The sequence below is a fragment of the Haemaphysalis longicornis genome, unplaced genomic scaffold (assembly GCF_048455015.1).
Source record: "Haemaphysalis longicornis isolate Haplotype H1 unplaced genomic scaffold, Haemaphysalis longicornis Haplotype H1 scaffold_14, whole genome shotgun sequence".
Taxonomy (NCBI): Eukaryota; Metazoa; Arthropoda; class Arachnida; order Ixodida; family Ixodidae; genus Haemaphysalis; species Haemaphysalis longicornis.
In genome coordinates this window covers 1,187,898-1,212,607 of record NW_027526245.1, presented here as the reverse complement: position 1 = coordinate 1,212,607, position 24,710 = coordinate 1,187,898, and the positions used below count along the sequence as shown (strand labels likewise).

Genomic DNA, 24,710 nt, shown 5'->3' with positions numbered 1-24,710 from the left:
CATTCGGCCAGCTGCGCAGATTCGTGAACGGATAGTTTGTGGTGGGAAGTAAGTTGGCTCTCTTGGTTACGAGTAACCATAAGTAAAGATTCGTAATGGCGAATAACAATGCGAACAAGACCAAAAGAAGCATTCGATAGAACCTCATTCCACATGGCGATGTGAGAAGCCGACATGTTCTCTATGGCAGGCTTTAAGGCAATTTGGAGGCCCCTAGGTACAATACTAGCTTCTAAATAGGTTTTGAGAGTAGAGATGTGAAGTTGGTACCTGATTCGCTTTGCTACCGCTTTTCGAATTTTCATAAATGCTCTAGGAACAGGATAGTTCAAACAGTTTTTACCGGACTGTGTAGTTGCTAGTCACTTTGACTTTGGTTGTTTGGGCCCGTCGGAGTGCTGAGCTGGAAGGTTGCAGCGGGGGACGTCACTCGTGGTAGCGGAAGAAGGCGAAGCACTGACAGTTTCGCACAGGGTAGCCAGCAGCCGTTGTGGATCGGAAGGACTCGAAGAAGAGTCGCCTGTGGTAGGCTGAAGATCCCCATGAGCTGTTTTATGGGATAGGCGAGTGGGTGGTACGTTGGTTGTTGCTTGAAAGGCGAGGTGGTTAGTTATCGATGGTAAGGTCAATGCAACTGCAGAGGGCTAGAATTCATCGTTCGAAGTTGAACAGGTGGGCTGCGTAGGTGGACGTTGGTCGCTTAGTCGTTGGCAAGTTGACGAACCGCTTCCGGTCAAGCAAGATGGTGCAGAAACATTAACTGGACCGCTAAGAGTAGGATCACCATTCATGGTTTTGCTGGCGCCTACATTCGTTGAAAGTCCGTCTGGCGGGGGGCCAATTGTTAGTTCCAAGCTTTTCGAAGATGTGTTTGCCTTGACTAGGTCAGCAGGACCACTAGGTTTAGAAATTATTTGAGAAGAGTGGCTGCTCAGTGGGGGACAGGTGGTTAAGTCTCGGCGTGCCGGAAGCAGGCCGGTGGAGGCATTGGCTTCGGTGGCAGAAGTATCAATCACGGAAATGGAGGGACCACTGGGTGTGCAAGTACACCAGGATGAAGGGGTGTCACTGAGCCTCGGAATGAAGAGCTGTCGGAGGTGATGACTTGCTAGGACTGCCGTTCCCTCAAAACTGAGATGAAGGCCATTAGTAGCCAAAACGTGGTTGGCAGGAACCATGGAATAGAAACCATGGTCTAGGAAGTACACCAGCCAGGAGTGCCGACAGTAATCCCTTAAGAGGGTGTTGAACTGGTGTGTCTTAAGATTAAATTTCGGGATGGACGACTCATTGGCGTTGTACCGACGGCGATTAGTAGACCTTGGCAGGACCAAGCTGACGTATAACCTCTTGATTGCGGGATGTCCTCTGGAGATGACGTCGAAAAGTCCAAGGAGGCTGTCACAGGTAGCGTGGGCGTTGCTGAACATCAGGTCATTTGTCCCGGCGTGAATGACGAGAGTTGTTGCTGTAGATGGAACGAAGTCTAATAAGTTCGCCATATCCTTGATGAGGGTGCCAGACTGCAATACAAACGCTGGTGTGCCCGCCACATTGGGATGAAAGTGCTGGAAGACATATTTCATGTGGGAGCCGCCGAGCACTGCTGTCGAGACCGTAGTGCTTGGGTACATCCAGGTTATCCTTTTTGACGTGGTCATCCGGGGGTCCGTTGTGGGCATAGTTGCAAGAAACAGTTTTTCGGACACCGGTCAAACTTATGAAAAAAAGGGGGACACACGTCGAAAAAGGAATGGTTTTAACGTTTCGGCCGGAGGACCGGCCTTCGTCAGAGTAACAGCGGTGGCTTAATCGTCAAATAGAGTATAAGGGAGTACACTGAAGCACCACAAGAGGGCGGAAATGATAACATCCAAGTAACACAATGCAAATACAATGTATCAGGACTTTGTGCGACAATCTGTGGGCTGAAGTACAACAAATACAAAACCCCGCGGTATAGTCGACAGGGGAGTCGCCGCGGAACTAGCTCAATGGTAGAGCACCGCACGCGTTATGCGGAGGTTGTGGGTTCGATTCCCGCTTCAGGAAAACATGGCGCATTTTTTCTCGACTTGAATTTTCAATTATTTATTCCTGCATAAACAGGCAATCATACCTTATTCGGCGCTATAAAACACTGTTCAAACGCCAAACAGCACTGGCAATAAGGACTGCAACTTTGGTATGTGTCGTTACGAAATCCCTCGTCCCGTACGTCTCTGTTCTGCAAAATGCATTAGAGTGTTCTGGCTTCAGCAGTCTGAAATGCCTTTGGCTATCCCCGACTTCCTACCACGTCTTACGTGCGGCCGCTGGGAAAAGACGTTCTACGTCTTCGCGCGGTGGTCGAGGGGCGGCGCTAGTTGACCTGGCTCTGAGCAGTCGTAAATACAAAACCCCGCGGTATAGTCGAGAGGGGAGTTACCGCGGAACTAGCTCAATGGTAGAGCACCGCACGCGTTATGCGGAGGCTGTGGGTTCGATTCCCGCTTACGGAAAAAACGGCGCATTTTTTCTCCACTTGAATTTTCAAATATTTATTCCTGCATTAAAAAAAGGCAATCATACCTTATTCGGCGCTATAAAACACTGTTAAGACGCCTAACAGAACTGGCTATAAGGACTGCAACTTTGATATATATATATATATATATATATATATATATATATATATATATATATATATATATATATATATATATATATATATATATATATCTGAGGATGATATGGTGAAACCTCAAGGCTGCCGCCTGAGAGCCCAAAGGGCTATGTGCCCGCGCCATGCCAGCTATGCGCCTAGCGCTGACAGGGAACGAAGAGGAAGACGAGGAGACGAGGATTTCCCTCTCGCTCGTATTACGGCCATCTTGCCGGACTGGTGACTATTTCCACTCAGACTGATTTTGTGTAAATACCTGCTAATACACCAGTATACCTTGCGCCTTCCTCGTAACACCTTATGGTGGAGGTTGCAGTCTGATCCCTATCAGTCAAATTCACCCGACACAGAGCTGCGTAGCGGTCGCCACATCGGTCTACAGTCCATGTCATCGACTCAAGCGGCGGTTGGCACGGCACCGGTCGTCATCGTGTCCCATCCAAGAGAACCCGGTACGTTCAATAGAACAGATGGCCTCGACGTTGAAGACTGGCTCCGCAGGTATGAGCGAGTTAGTTCTCACAACCGCTGGAACGACACTTTGATGCTGGCGAACGTCTCCTATTCTTTGAGGGGCGCAGCAGAGACTTGGTTCGACACCAATGAGGCCACGGTAACAAGCTGGGACGACTTCAAACAGAAGCTGCGCGCCATTTTCGGCCAGCCCGAAGCTAACCACCTTGCTGCCAAAAACAAGTTGGCCTCCCGTGCGCAAACGTCTACTGAATCGTATGTTGCGTACATTAAGGACGTTCTCGCACTGTGTCAAAAGGTCGACAACCAGATGTCTGAAGACGACAAAGTAGCGAATGTGTTGAAGGGCATCACTGACGACGCTTTCCACCTGCTTGTCTGCAAGGACTGCACGAGTGTCGACGCAATAATTAAAGAGTGCCGTCGCTTCGAGCAGGCAAAAAGTCGCCGCATAGTGCCGCAGTACGCCCGCCTCCCCAACACTGCCGCGACTTCGTCGTGTGAGGACCTTTCCCCCGCCCTGCTTCGGCGGCTGAGGTTAGTCCTACCCGAACTGCAAGTATCACCCAGGTCGTACGTCAGGAGCTGGAGGCAATGGCCCCGGCACTTTCCAACCAAGCGCCTGATAGCGGCATGCACATGCTGCCCCTTATTCAGGCCATCGTGCGCCAAGAAATTGCGACCATGGGCATTCCTACCACCTGCGCCGCGAATTGCCGCAATGTCCGCCCCAACTCCGCCTTCGCTGAACCGCGGGCTGATTTCGGCTTTCCTCGTTCTCGGACAAGAAACCTCGCTGAATGGCGCACAGCAGACGATAGGCCCATTTGCTTTGACTGCTGTCGGGTCGGTCATGTGGCTCGTTACTGCCGGTCCCGCTGGTTTTCGTCGCGCCTACAGCCCCCTGTTGATTCTTCTCCCGTCGACGCCAGACCTCGCCGCTTCTTGAATCCCGATTCGTCGCCGTATGCCGAAACTTCCGTCCACGCTTCCCGATTCAGCCATTCTCCATCTCCGCAGCGCCACCAGTCCCGCTCGCCGCAGCCTCGCCGTTTCCAGTCACCGGTTCCGGGCGGACGCACTTCCTCGGAAAACTGAGAAATGCAGCTCCCGGAGGTGACGCTGCATTTTCGACCTCTGACCGAAATCCTCTTCTTACGATACCGGCTCAACATAGCTTACTGGAAGTACAGGTAGACGGTGTGCCCGTCAAGGCCCTCATTGACACTGGTGCGCAAATTTCTATTATGAGTGCTGCCCTTCGTCGTCGTCTTCTTAAAGTACTGACCCCTGCCCCTTCTTGTGCTGTGCGTGTCGCTGACGGAGGTACGCCTTTGGTTGCCGGAGTATGTGCTGCCCGTGTCAACATCGCTGACCAACAAACTGTTGTTCTTTTCACAGTGTTGGACCAATGCCCATATGACCTTATACTCAGTCTTGATTTCCTTTCCGCCCACTCTGCCCTAATTGACTGTTCCGAAGGCCTACTCCATCTTGAGCTAACGTGTTCCGACGCCGCGATTGACGAAATTCAGCAGAAGTCACGGTTCGTATCCGCAGACCACATCCGGTTATTACAATATACTGCTGCTTATGTCCCATTGACGCCGAGCCCTCCTGTTGCAGACGGCGTATACGAGGTTTCGCCCATTGTTGAGGTGCTCCTAACGCGGAATGTGGCGCTGCCTCACACCCTGGTCACTAAACTGACAACCACGTTGAGCTACCGTTCATCAACTTCGGCCCCTCTGCGCAGCTCATACCGGAGGGCATGTCTCTCGCAACGATTTCCCTTCTCAAAGACTACCAAAATGCCGCCCTGACCGTCGATGATAACCTTGATCCTTCCAACGACGAATCACGAATTCCAAAACCCGACCACCATTACACTGCGATGATTTCCACCGACCTACCACCCGCACACGCCGGTGTGCTCCTCAATCTCCTATACTCTTACCGAGACATTTTTGACCTTGACCACCGTCCACTCGGCAAGGCAACCGCTGTGAAACATCGCATCAACACCGGTGATGCCAGCCCAATTCACCGAAGGCCTTTCCGCGTGTCCCACATTGAACGTAAAATCATCCAGGAGGAAGTAGACACCATGCTCCGCAGAGATTTAGTAGAGCCTTCTTCGAGTCCTTGGGCTTCCCCCGTCGTCTTAGTAAAGAAGAAAGATGGCAGCTGGCGTTTTTGTGTCGATTACCGCCACTTAAACAAGATTACCAAGAAAGACGTGTACCCTCTGCCTCGTATAGATGATGCCCTTGATTGCCTTCATGGTGCCAAATACTTCTCCTCCATCGACACCCCATCCGGATACTGGCAGATTGCGATTGACGACCTTGACCGAGAGAAGACAGCCTTTGTAACACCAGATGACCTCTATCAATTCAAAGTCATGCCGATCGGCCTCTGCAATGCGCCCGCCACATTCGAACGCATGATGGCCTCTCTATTACATGGCTTAAAGTGGTCCACATGCCTTTGTTACCTAGATGATGTCGTCGTATTCTCCCCCTATTTCGACACCCACCTTCACCGACTTGCCGACGTACTTGACGTGTTCCGACGGGCGGGTCTCCAGTTAAACTCAAAGAAATGTCGCTTTGCGCTCCGCGAAATAACCATTATTGGCCACCTTGTTGACACCAATGGAGTCAGACCTGATCCTGAGAAAATTCGCGCCGTCCAGCACTTTCCTAAGCCACAGTCAACCAAAGATGTGCGCAGCTTTGTCGGCCTGTGCTCATACTTTCGCCGCTTTATAGCGGACTTCGCCACTATCGCCCGCCCCCTCACCGAGCTCCTATGAAAAAACGCGACTTTTTCTTGGGGCCCCGATCAAGTAGAAGCATTCTCAACCTTGGTTTCTCTGCTTACAGCATCCCCTATACTGGGGCATTTCGACCCATCCGCACAAACGGAGGTCCGGACAGACACCAGTGGCCACGGCATAGGTGCCGTTCTAGCACAAAAACAACATGGTCGCGAGCGCGTTATTGCATATGCGAGTCGTCTCCTGTCCACATCTGAGCAAAATTACTCGATCACAGAGCGCGAGTGTCTCGCCTTGGTGTGGGCAGTTGCCAAATTTCGCGCCTACCTCTACGGCCGACCTTTCTCTGTTGTAACGGACCACCATGCACAATGCTGGCTTTCCTCGTTGAAGGATCCGACAGGACGTCTGGGCCCCTGGGCTTTAAGCCTTTAAGAATACACCTTCTCCGTCGCGTACAAGTCTGGCCGTCTACACCAAGATGCCGACTGTCTCTCCCGCCTCCCCGTCGACCTACCTGATACGCGCACGTTTAATTCCGACGCGTGTGTCATGGCCTTATCTGATTTCCTGCACATGGGACAGGAGCAACGCCGCGACCCTTCATTGCGACGCATAATTGAACAGATTGAGTCTGCAAATGCCGACCCGTCGCTTCACGCCTTCTTACTCCAGGATGGCGTGCTGTACCGCCGGAACTTTCGCTCTGATGATCCCGCCTTGCTTCTTGCTGTCCCCGAGCACATGCAGTTGTCGGTACTACAGCAGCTTCATGACGTTCCCACAGCTGGTCACCTTGGTTTAACTCGCACCTATGACCGCGCTCGCCGGCGCTTCTACTGGCCTGGCCTGTACAAGTCAGTGCGCCGCTACATCCAAGCATGTGACTCCTGTCAACGGAGCAAGACCCCGCCTGTGCCGCCAGCCGGGCTGCTACAACCGATAGACGTCCCCAGTGAACCGTTCCATCGGGTTGGCGTCGACTTACTAGGTCCCTTTTCTGAATCTACCTGGGGCAACAAATGGGTTGCGGTTGCAACAGACTACACCACGCGTTTCGCCATTACCCGTGCCCTTCCGACAAGCTGTGCGGCTGACGTTGCAGATTTTTTACTCCGTGACGTCATTCTCCAGCATGGCGCCCCTCGACAGCTTCTTACCGACCGAGGTCGGTATTTTCTGTCCCGAGTCGTCAGCGACATTCTTCGTTCCTGTTCTACCGCCCACAAGAACTCGACCGCCTATCATCCTCAAACAAATGATCTTACGGAACATCTCAACCGAACACTCACGGACATGCTTTCGATGTACGTGTCAGCTGACCATCGAGACTGGGACAATGCGTTACCTTATGTAACATTTGCCTACAACTCTTCCCGGCATGACACGACTGGATTCTCACCCTTTTATCTTTTTTATGGACGTGAGCCGACATTACCGATGGACACATTGCTTCCTTCCTGCCCGGTTACTACGGAATACGCTAACGAAGCAATCACACGGGCACAACTCGCACGCGAAGTGGCTCGTGCGAAACTGTCAGCGTCCCAAACGTCGCAAGAGATTCATTCGGTATGGTCGCAGCCACAGGAGTGTTAGCTATTCCCCTGGAACACTCGTTTTGTTGTGGTCACCCAGTCGTCGTTTGGGCCTGTCTCAGAAACTTCTGTGGTGCTACAACGGTCCGTACCGTGTTTTGCGCTAGGTAACAGATGTGACCTACGAGATTTCGCCAGTACTGCCAACGGGTTCACCAAGTGGCCGTCAATCAGATATCGTCCATGTGACACGACTCAAGCCCTACCACGCGCCCACACCTCTTCCTGCTACCTAGCACCGGGACGGTGCTTTTCGTCCCAGGGGTTGTGTTCCGAGGATGATGTGGTGAAACCTCATGGCTGCCGCCTGAGAGACCAAGGGGCTATGTACCCGCGCCATGCCAGCTATGCGCCTAGCGCTGACAGGGAACGAAGAGGAAAACGAGGATTTCCCTCTCGCTCGTATTGCGGCCATCTTGCCGGACTGGTGACTATTTCCACTCAGTCTGATTTTGTGTAAATACCTGCTAATACACCAGTATTCCTTGCTCCTTCCTCGTAACAATATATATATATATATATATATATATATACATATATATATATATATATATATATATATATATATATATATATATATATATATATATATATATATATATATATATATATATATATGTGTGTGTGTGTGTGTGTGTGTGTGTGTGTGTGTGTGTGTGTGTGTGTGTGTGTGTGTGTGTGTGAGTGTGTGTGTCAACCCTTTTGCAGACATTTTGTTTATGTCCGCGGCGGTTGTGCGTATTTCGGCGTTTCGCAATTTTTCGCAATATAAGCTAGCACGGCGGGTTTTCGCTGAATTATGCTGGTGCGCGTAATACTTTCTCTTCCGCTCCTTTATTACAGAAAGCAGAGTAATTTTTCCCGAAACGGGGAAGGGGTGCTGCTTTGCTTCCGAAGTTCAGACGAAACGGCAGTTTTACGTGTACAGACGGGGAAATTCTTATTTACCCCTCTTGTCATTAGGCCGAGTGAAGGTCGGAATGGCGATTTTTTTACAGGGTAGGCAGTAGTCCTAAGGTGTTGAAGACGAGTTCGAAAACTGCTTTTACTACTACGCGGAGCCGCACTTTTCAGTCTTCATAGTTACGCCAACGTACGGATGGGCTTGAGAACAGACCCTAACATTGCAAGGTGTTTGTAGAACTTCGAGGCGAACACAATGTTCACGTAGAAGAGGTAGGTGCGACTCTCCAGGAACGCTGGCGTGGTTCCCATGACTGTTTTAAAAATTGCTCGCTCCGTGTACAGCCGGAATATCAGGACATTGAATTGCTGCAATTTGTCGGAAAGTACAAATTGAATTTTCTCTTGGTCTCCCCCGTCCAGTTCAATTTGCCAGTAGCCGGTTTTCTTATCCGTCGACGAAACGTTTTTCTCGCGGAAGGAATGACCCAAGGAATCGTCGGTTCGTGATCAGGCTATTTTTCTTCTGGTGCTTTCCTTCAGTTACCGAAGTCCACACATCTTCTTGGCGTGCCGTATTATCTTCCAAAAAAATACAGGGGCTGCCGTGGGGGATTTTGAGGGTGGTGTAATGTCGTCGCGGGCATATCTCCAACTTGTTTACGGGAGGCTTCGCCATCGTCTAAAGACACGTGGTAAACTGACTGTCTAGCAGTGAACTTCCACCTTTGGAAATAATCGATGCAGTTGTAACTTCCAGTCAGATGTTACTTCCAAATCAGCAAAAAACAGCTGCTATAAAACCGTAGCAAATTCCTTAACTTTTCTTTGCGTGCTATAGTAGCGACGGGTTCGTGTTGCGTCGTCGGAAGCGTGTTGGACGTCGCCGACGGCGTTTGGGATATTTGGTTCTTGTATTTCGCTGAGTAATACAACAGATGCGTCTTCGTTTAGAGGCTGACACTCCTGGGTAAAATTAGTGAAAAAATATGCTATTTTCATTGCTCGAATGAAAACACAGAAAATTACTGGCGATTTTTATTTCTCACACAATGCCGCTTCTCACGGAGACACCCCACTCCACAAAAAAGCTTGGGTCGTTTTCTGCGATAGCGTCGGTGTTAAAATCAGCATCGCGCTAGTAAACCGCGATCGTGAGGTCTGCATGGGGCAGACGGGAAGGGAGGGTCAGGGTGGCTCGTCAATCGCTGTCCTCAGAACAACAGGTTATTCGAAGCTTGGTTTCGGCCTCAATGCAGGATTGTCAAAGAAAATTGTGCACTCCACCAGGAAAATAATTATAATGCCGTTGTTCAAAACAGTTCATTTCTGCAATAGCGAAGCGCGAGCGTCTCGAGAGCATTACAAACGCAGCAGAGAATGTAATGCCATTTATGATGACGCGCAACATGAAAGTTCCGCATTATGTGACGAGAAGGCCATACGCTGTGCGTATGAGCGGAACGTCCCAACTTGTGCTATCTTCTTCCACTTTCGACACGATTGATACACCCGTCAACGAGTAGTGCCTTATCTGCTAGCGCAACTACGCCAAGGCTGCTCATAGAAAGCCGTGCTCGGGGCGCAATTGTCCGAGATTGAGGTACGTCATTAAGAGACACTACGGCTTCAGCCTGTTGACGTTTGGCCAATACTTAGCATCGTTGTCATCGTTTCTTTAGGGGTCTGAAATTCCATAGGGAATGTCATAAGGCCGGGGGCTTCTGTTATTTTTTCGGGCCTTAAAATAGTTGTGGATGATACTAGCTGATAACCTCGGAGCCCAACAACCCAGGGACTCCTTTCAGCGTCCTCATGCTTTAAAATGCCCGAAGCCACTGGATACGCACTAGGTACATCACGCTTTCCTTTGTAGCCGACGCACACACTACGCCTAGTACTAGTTGAACGGCATTGGTTGTCGCGTCGGCCACGGAGTTCCGGCACACTTCCATGATTCTGGAAATAACTGTCTGAATTCCAGATGGGGGGCCCCAAACAAAACAAGCTCGCTAACAACAATTTGAATATTTTCGTCAATAACTAGCGGCCAGCTTGCTTTCCTTGCTTACGGAGCAGTCCCTACTAAGCAGGGCCATGCGGAAAGGGCTTAGCCTTGCCGCAGTTACTCGGTCACCGCTTTATGGAGCGAGACTGACGACTGCCACTAGTGCCGTCTCTCACCGCACGAGTTCCGCTTCTCGCGCCTTTGTAACACGATTTTCGTAATAGGCTTCCTCTGGGGGGTGTTGTTACATATGGGAAGGCGTCCGCACTCCGGGCTCTATCGCCTCCGCCTTGCGTGTGGCAGTGTGGTGGTGAGCCGCCAGCAAATGCCCTACAATGACGATGACAAGAAGCCGAAGGCAAACGTAACGACGACCGCAAAGAGCCGAACGAGAATTGAACTGATTTACTTTAGGGTAAGAAATGAGCCGACGCAATATAGGAACAATTCACTTCCTTGCAAAGTCAAAGTATAGGACTCGAGCAGGGCGACAGCATTGTTCCCTTCTCGAAAACGAATACAATTTTGCGGTCGGGGCGCCGTGTCTTTATTCCCCAAGCTCTAATGGTCAAACAGTTCTCGTAGCGGTTTTGCACACGGTGCGAGCATAGTACACACACACAGAGTTTGTGAGGGGCCGTCAGTAGCGGCGCTTGCTGAGTCTTTGAGCTGGGGCAGAGGAGATCGCGGCTACGGCGTTCGCGTCCTCTCGGCAGGTTGCAACCTGACCAGTTTTGCAGCCGCCTAAGTTTAAATCCCCAAGAGGAAGTCTCCCACGCAAAGGCCGTTCTCAGGCACGTTGTGACTTGCACGTTGTGACCAGGGCGAACCACCCAACTTGGACCAGCAAACATAATAGCGGTGCGCAGTATCGTAATAGTGGCGACAAGTTACAGCTGTGCCAGGTGTGTTTGCTTGCCGCGGTGCGCCCGTAGGATTTCCGCCCACAGAAGACGCTGCGTGCTTTCCAACGTTATTGCTATGGTATAAATGACCCGTTATATCAACAAGCTCAGCAAAGGTCGTTCGCCGAATGCCGGCGGTCGACCCTCTCCCCTACAAGAGTGCGCCGTGACGGTATGACGCTTGCATAGACGACATCCCAACGGCCGATACCGCCGAAAGCTTCCCCCAGAGCAGAAATGCTGATGGGCTGCAGCATTGCGGGCAACCCGCCAACATCGGCGGCGTAGTCTTCAGCGCCACCTCCATCATAGACGCTAGATGACACGCGAAAAGCTGCGCCTTCGCTTTCCTAAATTGCGATGGAAATTTTTATTTGAATAAAAGACAAAAGAACAAGTATTCTAGTGATAGCGGGCATGAACTTGCGATCACTTTAGGTCCCTTTATTGGCGGGATTGCTTGTCGGGCATGCGTTGCTACCGTGTGAATTTTGTAGTTTTCTTAGCTGACGTCAGGATTGCATCGAGGCGTCTAGCTGTAGCCGCTTCGTGATTCTTGGTCTTTAATGCAACTTTTCGGGCTTGGCCGTCTTTCGGCGCATTGCAACTTCACCTCCATAAGCTTGTTTAGAGATTTCTCTCCAGGGTTGACTTGGGAAGGGGGGTGGATGAGGAAGCGACATGACCGAAGGAACAGCGGCTAAAGCAAACGCCACCGCTTTGGCCTTCCAAGCACGTATTTGTTCGGCTCTGTCTTCTAGTGACATCAAATTAGATGGACAACGTTTTAGCCTAACGAAGTACAATCTGCGATAGGACCACGAAGCAACACCCTTTGCCTCTCGAATAAGATTCTTGGAACGACAACAAAGGAAACGTGTGATTTTCGTCAGACATGAGACGTAAGCAGAACAAAACTAAACAAATCGAAATGCATAATTTCGGGCAATATATATCGCGCGTTCATAAAAATGGGTTGTCAGAACAATGTAACAAGGAAACAACGATTCCACATGCACTGTACCACTCTTCGTTACCTTAATTTTGGCGTTTAGTGTCCGGCCGTACTTGGTTAGTTCCCGCACACACTTTTCAAAGCCATGTGCAACGGCAAAATGCAGGGCTGTGTGGAGGCGCCCGTTGGTGGCATTGATGTCAGCTTTCTTCCGCAGTAGATATTCCATTACCCCTGGCTGGTTGCTGCAAAAAACAACAGAGGCTGTGTGAACAAACGTTAATCTGGTGATACGAAAGTTTTAAATGTGCAAGAAAGTTGTTTTTATTTGCACGCTGCATTCAAGTCGCATTCAACTTTTTGATTAAGAATAACGCATAAACAATTTCTTCTAACAACGCCTCCTGTATAGCATTGGATGACGCATCACCGCCCTTTCCAATGGAAGCGGTAATGACGCCTAAGCCATGTCCGCCGGCGTGCGGCGCGTCACAGTTAGGGAGAAAAACTAGGCGTTAAAGGGGGCCCATCATGAAGGCGTAGACCCACCACCTTGCAAAATCCTTACAGACACTGCAAATATTTCGCATAGTTTCCGCGAACTAGCGCTGCCGTGAAGAAAGTGTTTCACCATTTTTAGTTGGGGCGCCAGGCGATGCTTTACAGTAGGCGCTGGTTTCACCTTCAAATTCTGTACAAGCATCCTGGCCGTACAACAGCTCCCTCAGGTTTTCGCTAATTGAAATTTCCGTCTTTTTAAAACAAATTACACCATATTCCCGTAGTGGAACCCTGCGTAGTATGCGAAGCAGCCCTGGGGTCTTTTCCAGCGCACATTAGTTTTCAGTTCGTCGTTTCCGTTAGGTTCAGGTACGTAGCTACCGTCCTGTTTAGCGTTGGGGTTCCATGGTAACTACCACACTTTTAACTTACCGGAACTAGGAAATGGGAATTTGAGTTGACACCATTGCTGTTTCTTATACTACTCAGGTTTCCCCTACGGGAAGATGGTATTTTTATTGGGGGGGGGGTGTTAGAGAGGAGAGGCATTAAAGAGAGAGAGAGAGAGAGGCGTTGTACGTGGTATGAGTTTGTATTTATTTAGGCATTATCATCATCTTGTTCAACGCAGGTGACGTTGAGCTGTGGTTGGCGTTCCGCTTTGAATATGACCGCCTTATGGTCGGATGAAATGTTAAGTCACGGGATGTTGTAGTGGATGAACCCTGAAGTTTCCGAAGATGAGGTCGCCCCACGTTCCCCGGATGGTTGTGGGCTGCTTGCAATCGGCCCGCCGAGACTCGCCGACGCACGCCACTGCCGATGACGATTTAACGCCGAAGGCGCGTGAAGCCTGCTCGTATCCTGCCAGCCCAGGAAGACACCGGCAACACTGTCGCTCCATGAGCCCTTAAAGGGGAAGCGTGCTTGTCTCCTGCCAGCCCAGGAAGACACCGCCAACACTGTCGCTCCAGAGCCCTTAAAGGGGAGCGTACTCGTCTCATGCCGGCCCCGGAAGACACCGACCACACTGTTGCTCCAGGAGCACTTGAAGGGGAAGCGTGCTCGTCTCATGCCAGCCCAGGAGGACACCGGCAACACTGTCGCTCCAGGAGTCCTTAAAGGGGAGCGTGCTCGTCTCATGCCGGCCCCGGAAGACACTGGCAACACTGTAGCTCCAGGAACCCCTTAAAGGGGAATCGTGCTCGTCTGATGCCGGCCCAGGAAGACATCGGTAACACTTTTGCTCCAGGAGCCCTTACAAGGTAAGACACCACCGGGCGTTTAGCCAGCCGAGCATGCGCAGTGCGGGTGTGGACGGAGCAACAATAACAAGGGAGGGACATAGCCCTGATCATGAGATGCTTCGCATCTAAAAGAGGAAAGTCCCAGTCACTTTGAATGCCATCACAGGACCTTTCGGAGATCACTATCAAAGCGAAGGCAGCACTATCCGGCTAGCAGCCCACAGGGATGTTCCGGATAAACGGCTGCACTGCCGGAAAGCCGGCCATGTGAATAAGCGTAGCCTCAAACTTTCAGCTCAGTTACATGCCCTACTCCTCTTGAAGCTCCGGACAACATTTCTGTCTGGCGCAGTTTCCCGAGCCGGGGCCAAGCATTTCACGCGAATACTTCTGTTTATATCCTTGCCTTGCTCTGTTCTTGGGCCCTGTTACTCACTTATCGCTCATGCACGTCAAGCACAATAGCTGCGGTTAGAGTAAAGGCAACAGTACGAAAGTGGCGCCAGTGTTGTGGGGGGGTGCTTGCCTAAACAGAGCTTCAGGCTAGCGTATTTAATTTTGCAGCATCTCCGAGCAAGGCGCTAGAGTAGCAGAAGCACGAGACAAATGCACAACGGGCCGACGAAAAAAGCCAATAATCCACTGCGCTGGGCATTTGAATTCGCAGAGTGATATGACACTGAATCGTTTCTCCTTTTTGTGCACAAGGATCATGTGCGATACGCGCTTTCGTAACGACTTCCTTATGACACCTGTATACAGCATCCGATTTACTTCCTCAGCAAAAAGCTGCCCTCTGACGGTAGTTTCTAACTGGGGTCATCGATCACGCACCTATGGTGTATGGTAAGGTGTACAGTGTCTATCTAAACAAATCTTACCCTTAAATCTTACCATCTTAACATCTTAAATCTTACCAAAATGTTACATCCAGCTGGGAGAAACTTGCCTAGCATGTTTAAAACTTTGGAGTCGGCGCACTAACGTCGGCAAGAAAATAATCGTTCTCTCGCAACATACAGCAAACAATACGCTTTGTCCCCATCTTAGGCAAGTTTCATACTTTACCGTAGCAGAGTATTTTATTCAGATGAGATTGAGCTGGCAAAAAAGGCATCCTCCTTCGACACCACGATGTACATACAACGAGCCATTGGCCCCTCTAGCCGGTTCGTCAATATTATTTTTGGCAGAAGACCGCCAAGCTAATTGATTTTTTTGTTTATTGTAGAGTTTAACGCGCCGACGCAACGCAGGCGATGAGGGGGGACGTAGTGGAGGGCTCCGGATTAATTTAGACCACCCGGGATCTTTAACGTGCGCCGCAATCTCGTACACAAGGGTGTTTTTGCTTTTCGCATCCATCAGAAAAGCGGCCGCCGCGGCATCAATCGAACCTGCGACTTTATGCTAGCAGCGCAACGCCTTAGCCACTGAGTAACAGCGGCAGGTACTAGGGCCAAGCTTCGCCAACTACAGCCGCTACCGCTCAGCAGGGCGCTTCGGTGGTCGGCCCGCATCAAACTGCCAGGCGGCCACGCTCCTCGCCGCGGCACCGCCCACCTCAGCAGGTCAGTTTTATAATAGCGGAAACGAGAGCTTGAAGGCCAGATAGAGGTGTTCCAAACACATAATTTTCGGTTACTACAGTAATTGAGTATTCTTAAAGACGACTAGCAGCCCGCTAGCCTTTCAGAATGTGGCGCTGTCACGGCTTAAAGGTCCCTCCGATGTAGGAGAAACGAGTTAGCATCGGAGCAGTTATTCAGACACCACTTCCAAATGCCACGCCAACGACGATTACCAGCGCAATGTTTTATGCCCTGTCAGCCCCATTCACGAAGTTATGAACTGATTGTCAGTTATATTCTCGCTCCGGCGGGCGATGACAAGTTTTTCGCTGCTGCTGTGTATGCCGCATCCTGCATACACCGTACATTAAGCTCGCTGCAGACCGTGCAGATGGATGCTTGCCGCGGTCGCGCATTCAGCGGCGTTTCCGCCTGCAGAGACGCCCGTGTTTGTTTTTCGTTATTTATACCTGCTTAACGACGCGCTATATCTACAAAATCAGCGAAATCGTGTGAGGAATGGCGGTGATCGATATCCGTCCCCACTGAAATACGCCGCGCCACCGGTGCCGGAGCGCAGTTTTCCGGAACCCCGCCCACTTTTCCCCACAGCCGCCAACTCTGACTATAGCATTTATTAGGCCCACCAATAGCGGCGTGGTAACGTTCAGTGTTTCGTGCGTCATAACCGTTGCGTTAAAGCATGCTTCCGCACGTCAGAGCGCGGTGTATGGCGGTGAGAAAGCAGGAAGTAAGCAAAAAAAAGCAAGGACCTTTTTTGCGGTTTTCTGCTCCCCTGTTTAATCAGAGACGTAATATTTAAAATACTTTGTCATAAAAGGGTTCTCTAGCGGTTGCGCGATTGAAATGGCGACCTTTGGAAGGCTATTTCGGGGCCGATTTACTTTCTAATTGCATAATTGGAACTATAGTGTTTCAGACCCTTTGAACTCGACAAAATGTTAGGAGCCTCATGCAGCCACTGCCCATGAAGTGGAGGTGCTCAATATTTTCCTCGTGTACTGGTAGTGTACACGTAGCTCCTAAATTGAAATTATGCAGCTTGACAGTGCGTGCAGTGGCTGCTGTAAACACTAAAACCACATTGCATCCTCGGCGTTGCGCTGCTGAGCACGATGTCGCGGGTTCGATTCCTGGCCGCGGCGGCCGCTTTTCTGATGGAGGCGAAAAGCAAGAACGCCCGTGTGTACGAGATTTCGACGCACGTTAAAGATCCCCAGGTGGTCAAAACTAATCAGGAGCCCTCCACTACGGCGCGCCTCATCGCCTGCGTTGCGTCGGCGCGTGAAACCCTACAAATCAAACCAACATTCCATCCTCGCGCGTCAATGTAGCCAAATGTTGACATTTGATTTATTTAGCTTAGCGAAAGTAATTTAAATCTTGCTTCATGTACAGTCGCCCAAAAATAAGAGGTCATGATGCCAGCAAGTGGCCGTCAGTTCAGTGCGTAAAAGCGAACGCTGATTGTTTCGAGGCATGCTCTAAATAATATACCTCCCGTCCTTCGCCCGGATTGCGCATGTCCTACGTTTCCAATAGGCGGCGTTAGATCGCGCACCCGGTTGTAAAGGCAACACGCTCGCGGGACCACACCTCATTTTTGGGCGACTGTACGTGGAGTCACCGTGATCAATGATTGGTTAATGTATTAAGAAGGTTAACGCACCGACGTTAAAGGGGAGATGAGGCGTGCCTTAGTTGAGGATCTCGAACACGCGTCAGTTTTCCCTTTTGGCCTCCTCCAACAAAACGGCCGCCGCGACCAGTACGGCAATTCGCGTCCTTGGGTTCACCATAGTCAATACCGTCTTATATACGCGGTAGCACTATTTTTCCGGACCGAGAGGTTTCCGAGGGCTCTCAGTACGTATTATAACACGTGAAGAACGTAAAATGTTGTTTTTCTGAGGCATGATATACCGAAAACACTCACCCTCGAGCTGCGTAGTGCAGTGGCCTGTTTCCGTTTTCTTCTTGACATTCCACGCCCAGATTACCGTCAAGCATCAACTTGACTAACTCCTTGTTGCCCGAGAAGCAGGCGACGTGCAGTAGCGTCTGGCTTGTCTGCGTAATAAAGCTGAGATGAGCATTGCTACGTAGAACGTGTCCCACCACAGAATGTTGTCCTGAATGTTGGCAACAAAAGCCAACCACAATCACAAAGGTTTTACTGCTGCCGCTTGCGGCTTGTCTTCGACTGCACTGATTCTTAAAGCAAACTCTAACATAGTTGTCGACCTGTTACGGGAGTCAAAAAAAAAATCAACTTGTACGGTTGGTGATATTTAACGACTCCCTTAGCATTCTGCAGTCATTCCCTGTGAAGCCATTAAAGTTTTCGTATTTTACTTTGTCCCTTATACATTTCGCAAAACCCCAGAGCATGACAACATGTTTTGCACATGATACAACACTTAGATACAACACTTAAATCACTCCGAAATTTCATCAGAACGTCCAGCAACCGTAGGCCTTGTATTCTCTTCTGATATTGCAGAATAACCTGGATATTTATTCCAATTTTTGGCGGCTATATAGGTATCCTGCCAATTTATATGAAGTTCATCACGATTTGCTTTCGCGTTACTCCAACATCCCAACGCTGGATAAAGCACAGCAGTAACGGGTTCCCGCGGTCTCAAAAGTTGCAGCATTGGCCATATTTACCTTCCAATTTAGAGGAAAGAAAATCCTCTTTTTCTTCATCAGAGAAGCGTAATCACAACTGCGGGGCGAGGATTGATGGATTGCTTGCGACAGAAGCGAAACTATCGTGCCGACCAGGGTGAGTGTATGGAAGCATGCCTGATAATAGAACGGACACTGAAGATATTTTTATACATGGGCTCTAACGCTTACCACAATAAACTGCGGGTGTCGCAGGAGGAGCTCATATTTTTCTTTCACTTTGCATTTATTCTAGCAAAAAAGATCGCTCAGGAGTAATGCTTCGGTCACGCCGTCCACCAACCAAATTTGAGCGCTTCGTGTCAAACTCACGCTTAGGTCCGCCGGGATACATGTAGCAAATAGCTATCGTGCTTATCCGTTACAATATGTGTGCCAACAAATAAAAAGTATGCCATACCCGCAAACGATGAAACCGAAAGATTTAACAAAAGCTTGATGTGGGCGAGTTGGTACATACTGCTAAAAATTAATCGGTGCTAAAACAGGGACGAGAGGAACACGTAACTCACTACATGGTGCCGAACTTCCAACTAGAATTTATTGAAAAAGATGCTGCATCTTTTTCAATAAATTCTAGTTGGAAGTTCGGCACCGTGTTGTGAGTTACGTGTTCCTCTCGTCCCTGTTTTAGCGCCGATTAATTTTTAGCAGAAACATTTAAATAGGATTGCTCTCAGCACTTGTAAATACACGGCACAACCGCGGCGAATGACGTTTAGAGTAGTGTCACCAAAAGACAAACCGACACTTCCCCTTCACTAATCGCTGAGAACTGTGCCTCGATGATCCGTATCATTTAGGTAATGCTTAGTGATGGCTTTCACACGATAGTAAAGCTCTTCTCGACAAAAAGATGATAAAGCTTTTATTCTAAATGGCAATATCACAGCACCTAAGCAAAACAGGTCAAACCGCTCTTAAAGGAGATACGACTGTTAGTACATTAAAAAGCATAACCAGCACAAAGCGACGACACACAAGAATAATGATTCGAACAAACACAGCGCTGTCTCCAAACTAAAATTTTGTCCTTAACGCAGTGCGCCTAAGCGTACGCATCTAGCGAAAGCAAATAGGAAAATGGCCGCTTATTTGATCCTTTTGTTGCAAATGTCGACGAAAGACGGCAGTCGCCTGATCACTGATGCCGAGTAAATTCACGCCTTCTCCTTCCCGCTCGCCTCTCATGCCGTTCCTCTCTCAAGATAACACGCTATAGGCTTGCTTAAGTCAATTTAAATTTACCGCGTTCTACTGCTCCGAATGAAGCGCCTCGATGACTGCCCGGCCGTACGGCGGAGACGCCCGTGAATCAAGGAACCCTGCTACAACATTTATAGAACTACGCTGTCCTACTCCACGAGCGTTCCGAATAGAATATGCAGCCTTTCTAGTGGGACCTCTTGTTGGTGGTGCCGTATGATTTCTTAAATGCCGCCCGGAGCGCGGGCAACAGCAGGCGATGGTTTCATGCAGTTGATGTAGTATTTTATTCGCCATCGTTGCAACCAGGCATACATGAGTTGTTATATAAAAGAACACTAAACATACCACTGATGTATTGATTTTTCTGCTTTATGTTTGCGTAATGTCTTGGCCTTTTTCAACAATGTTGACAAGTATGAACTGTGGAACCGGCCTTAAACGTTAAGATTTGGCTGCGGGTATATAAGACTAGTGCACATTCCCTTTTTCACTTTGGCCGCGTGGCAGAATGGAGTCACAGCCAGACAGACATACAGACAGACCAAAATTGTTGCGTTTAAGTAGCCATACACATCCTACAGCGAATACTCAAAAAGATTTGCCTGTCGATGCTTACGGTACCAGGTTTTTGAACGTTGAAAATGAGGATGGTGTGCCGCTTGACACAATTATGCTGTATGGACTACATAGCATCTGGAGAAACGGGATGGCGGTACGCTACTCCGACCGAGATGCCAGGCTCATGAGACACTGCTTCAAAGATTCAATAGGTTCTTTTGTGCAGATACAGAAACTTCAGCCCTCTAAACCAGAGTGGCTATCCACATTTGAAGCATTGTTGGTAATGAAAGAATATTGAAATCACCCCGATTGCCCAGGAAGGGCTGGAGTTCTAGTGTTTGTATTGAGTATTGAGTTTACAGGTTATCTTGTCAAATAAGGCGATAAAGAAAAAAAACAAAGACTATCCTCTTTTCAAACATCTAAGACGAATGATTACAAACAACACAAGGTACTCTGGCTGCTGGTCAAGGGTGAAAGAGCTTGTTATACCGGGATGGTTGCGAAGGTAATAAATAGTTCGCAGCCTAAGCTAACATCCAAATATAATCGAAGCGCGGAAAGGAGCTAAAAACACGCCACAAAACATCACCCACAACCCAAAGCGAGTGGACTTGGTTAGGCTGGAATACACGCAGTTCTATTTTTGAAACGGGGAATTGCCACCCTGCGCTAATAGAATCTTCGCCAAGTGTGAATTGGCCAGCATGCCGGCCAATCACATAATACCTCTTAAAAAGTGGAGTGCAGCCGCAATCACGGCAATGCATATCCACGTAGTTGCCACTGCCATCGACACGTTCTTCTGGTGCTCTTAGAGGCGATAGTTAAAGCATCTGCCTGTGTGCTGAACGTTGTGGTGCACACAACGCCACGCACGTACGGCACTACCACGCGGTGACGAATCTTAGTGCCGCAGAGCTTAAAAATGTTGGGTTACTTTTCTGAGCCCTGAGTGACTTTCTAAGCTATGCACAGAAGAACATGGGGAACCATCGGAAGCTTCAAATACGGCACCGGGTCGTGCCGTGGGCACAATGAGGGGTTTTCTCCCAACCGCTGTGCTGCGGCAAACACTATGCACACATGCACACATGCACACATGCACATACCCTAATTGCGCCTCAAGGAGAATCAACAAAAATGTTTGGACGGCAGTCTTAAGTAATTTGACTACGAGAATAATGGATGCTGTTAGACTTCAATTTTTAGATGTGCTAGATTATTTCCGGTCACGGTGACAAATGGGTTCGTAAACGTTGAAAGCATTAGAAATCCACACACTTAAAGACGATTTTGTAGGCAGGACCTCACTCTTGGTATTAAAAATAGAAGTGGATGTCTTGCAGGCTAAAGGAGCTATGAAGAGAAAACACAAGCTTGGTTCATTCGAAAGATTACCTCGTTTAGAATCATACTGACACCACTTGTAACGTAAACGTCGCTCGAATAATCGATATAATTAAAAAAAACACGGAATGGCCATGCGACCCACGAGCTTATTTCCCGCAACCGAACCTATGATGTCATTCCAGCCAGCTGTCCGATTGGCGGAGGCCGGCGAAAGCAAACGCAAATTAGGCAGATCTTATAAGCTTGCGGTAAGAGATATTTGCGCTTAATTGTAGGGTGCATTCTTTTTATAGCAGTAAGATTGGGGGGATAAACAGTGGAAGTAAAGAAAGCACACGTAAACAAAGACGTACCGATGCGTACTGTTCGTGATACTGCGCGCACTATACCTGTGGTAGCTGCACAGCAGCTCGCCACTTTCGAGTTGTCTGACACGCACTGGCTGATATGCGTTAGCGACGATGTCTTGCGTGACCCGGTTTGTCGAGGATATTTCATATTTCCCGAAACGATTACTTAATACAGTAACAAAAACAAGCCAGTTGCAAATACGGTCGAAAACACAGTGGTGGCAGACAACGGTCCGTTCATGAGTATGGTAGCGCCCTCTGGGAAGACTGACGGCAAGCCGCGCGGAAGCCGAATCACGCAATGCAAAGTCGTTTGTATACGGCCGTTGATGACTCCATTGCTTACGTCCCGAAAACAAACGATGTGACGGGAGAACCAAAACTCTCACCTAAATTGATTACTTTCTCAGTGAATACGGCATCATTTGAAAACAAACGATGTGACGGGAGAACCAAAACTCTCACCTAAATTGATTACTTTCTCAGTGAATACGGCATCATTTGCTGCCGGAAAAGCTTTGCGGGCACTATAAAACACGAAAGCTTTCGAGTATAAAACAAACCTGTTTTTGTCCTCAGTGCTACTTTAACCAGATGTTGTAGATATTGAATTTTATTGGCTTTCGTCTTTTTAGCCCCATACTGCTCTTCGATTGAAGTTGGATGCTATTTTAGGCTCCGAGACGTTGCCCACTTCAGTCATGATCCTCCAATTAAAATCTGTTTTATCTTTTACTGGCAGCTAGAGGACGTGGTGTTGCTTATGATCCTCCGCAAGTGATGTATTTTTTGTTGGCTTATCGCTGCATACGTTTATATCAGGAGTCAGCACTGTGTCTGCGTGTACCCTGGTTTGTGTGTGTCATGATTTTTTCCTGCTTATTTAAATATTGTTTGACTGGAGGTACTGAGTTAGCCAGTCGTCGATATCTCATCGTTCGCTCACGGAGAACGTTCGTGGCTTCTTGTGGTGCTGCCGTGTGGTTATTGGTACGAAGTGAAAGCTTTCTGCTGTCCCGGTGAGGTGCCAACGCTGTCAAGAGAGACCTGTGAATCAACGTTTTTTGCGTGGTTCTAGTGTTTGCGGCTTCCCCCAAGAATACACCAGAAGGTATTTTCATGCTCTGCAGGAAAATGGAGTTTATTTTTAAAAATAAACGATAGCTCAGAAGATCCAAGCCAACCTTCAAACAGTTTCAGCGCAACCTGTCCTTTGTAGGCTGCGTCTGTCGATCCTATATCCCCTTGAAACTGATTGGACAACATATTGCAAAAACAGCCTCCTGCACTGAGCCCCCCTAAAGACCGCCAATCACAGCGGAGTTTTGAGTTTTAAAATGTTTTGAATAAATGAAATATTCTTGCATGTGCGCCAAGAACCAATGTTTTAGCATGATCACATCAATGTTGTTTTGAAATAAAATGAGGACACCGTTCAAACGTCTGCATTTACCAACAACCATGAGCATTGTTTTTGTTTTCCCACTATGAATCTCTCTGAAGCTAGAGTGCAAGACTACTGGTTTTGCCATCATCGGCAATATGCTGAATGGTGAGCGCCTGTGGTTAGGACTAGGTCAACTCAGAATGACCATGCAACTGTCATCGGCGAGGTGATGCAGATTGTAATGTGCGACTGACAGCCATTATTGCCGCGGTAATAAAAAAAACATCACGATACGAGTCGCCGTTGGATGTTACATTTTGCGTTACTTTGATGTATAATGTTAGTAGTACTGAGTAAAAGCATAGAAAAGGGATTTCCGAGGTTGTTTCCGGGCAAAACAAATGCCCTACTTGCACTAGTGATGCAAGGAGAATCTTTCTTCCTTGGAGAATCGGCTGTTGCACCTCACACGGATTTTCGAACAAGCCGCTGAAAGTTCTACATGTTTGGCACGCCTGCATCGTATTGCCAGCAGGCTTTCACCCCTGTCCAAAAATTGACCCCGCTAGCACGTGCTTACCACGAGTTAAACGAGTTCGTGATCTGGACGTGTCTACCGCGAACTCGGTGTTTCTGCTCCCCACTTCATGCGAAACGCACATGAACTGGCGAGAAGAACACTAGGCGCGGTCACTAACGTTGGTCAGAGTATCCTCGAAGGTCAAGGTGGCTGACTCCGGCTGCCTCTCACTAAGCGCACGGCCACGTGCGCTCGGAAATTACATTAGAGCTTTTTAAGCTTTTGGCCCCGCCGCATATCATCACCACAACAAATGCCAAGAAAAAAATACGAGAACACTTCACCGTGCGCCTCATGAGGAGGGCCGGCGTCGGCCAGCTCGACCTTGAAGAACACGCTGCCCATCTTTTGTGCGTTCGCGTTAGAAGTGAGTAGCACAAACGCCAAATTTTGCCACATACGCCCAGAAAGCGCAGCCGGTTGCCACCGGTGCTACCGCCAGCTAACGCGGTCCGGCTTTGGAGAGACATGAAAGGCTTCCGAAAACAGAATCGCAGCCTGGATGTCATGCAAGTTCTTGCCGCTAAAATATCGGCCGAAACCCTTGCATAACTTTCGAGAAAGCGGCAAGCACTTTTTAAACCACTAGTAGAAGCTCGGGCAATTTTTTTCTTGATAGTTCTCGCCACCTTCACACGTTCCGCAATCCTATAGGGCGCCGGGCGCTCCTTGCTGTGCGCACGCGCTCGTGCGCTGCGTATTGTTGCTGTGTATTTTTTTTGTGGTAACGCTAGATGGCGGAACTAAAAGATTAATCAGCGTAGAAAGGCAGAAAAAAAATTCCCCGCATTTCCCCGAGGGGAAGAATGTGAAAGTGCGAATGCACGAGTTGAATTTGCGCGGTTCGGTAATGTTCGCGAAAGAGAGATCACACACACACACACAACTACAAAGAAAGAAAGATGCATTTATTCACAGACACCTATTTGTGTTGTCGTTGTACTTG

The 24,710-nt window shown here is 49.0% G+C and overlaps 1 protein-coding gene across 2 annotated transcripts in view; it reads right to left on the bottom strand.

Moving 5' to 3' along the window:
- Positions 1-9,373: 9,373 nt before the first annotated feature.
- LOC144165143 (uncharacterized) overlaps positions 9,374-24,710 on the bottom strand; it is a 139,630-nt gene continuing 124,293 nt past the window's right edge. The window contains exons 10-12 of one of the 2 annotated variants that reach the window (XM_077695246.1): positions 17,567-17,700; positions 12,373-12,535; positions 9,374-11,986 (exon numbers count right to left, since the gene is read on the bottom strand). In XM_077695246.1, the coding sequence (XP_077551372.1) occupies positions 11,963-11,986; positions 12,373-12,535; positions 17,567-17,700 (321 nt within the window). In that variant the 3' untranslated portion in view covers positions 9,374-11,962. Of the gene's footprint in view, positions 12,536-17,566; positions 17,701-24,710 lie in introns of both variants that reach the window. The other variant, XM_077695245.1, reaches the window with a different exon arrangement.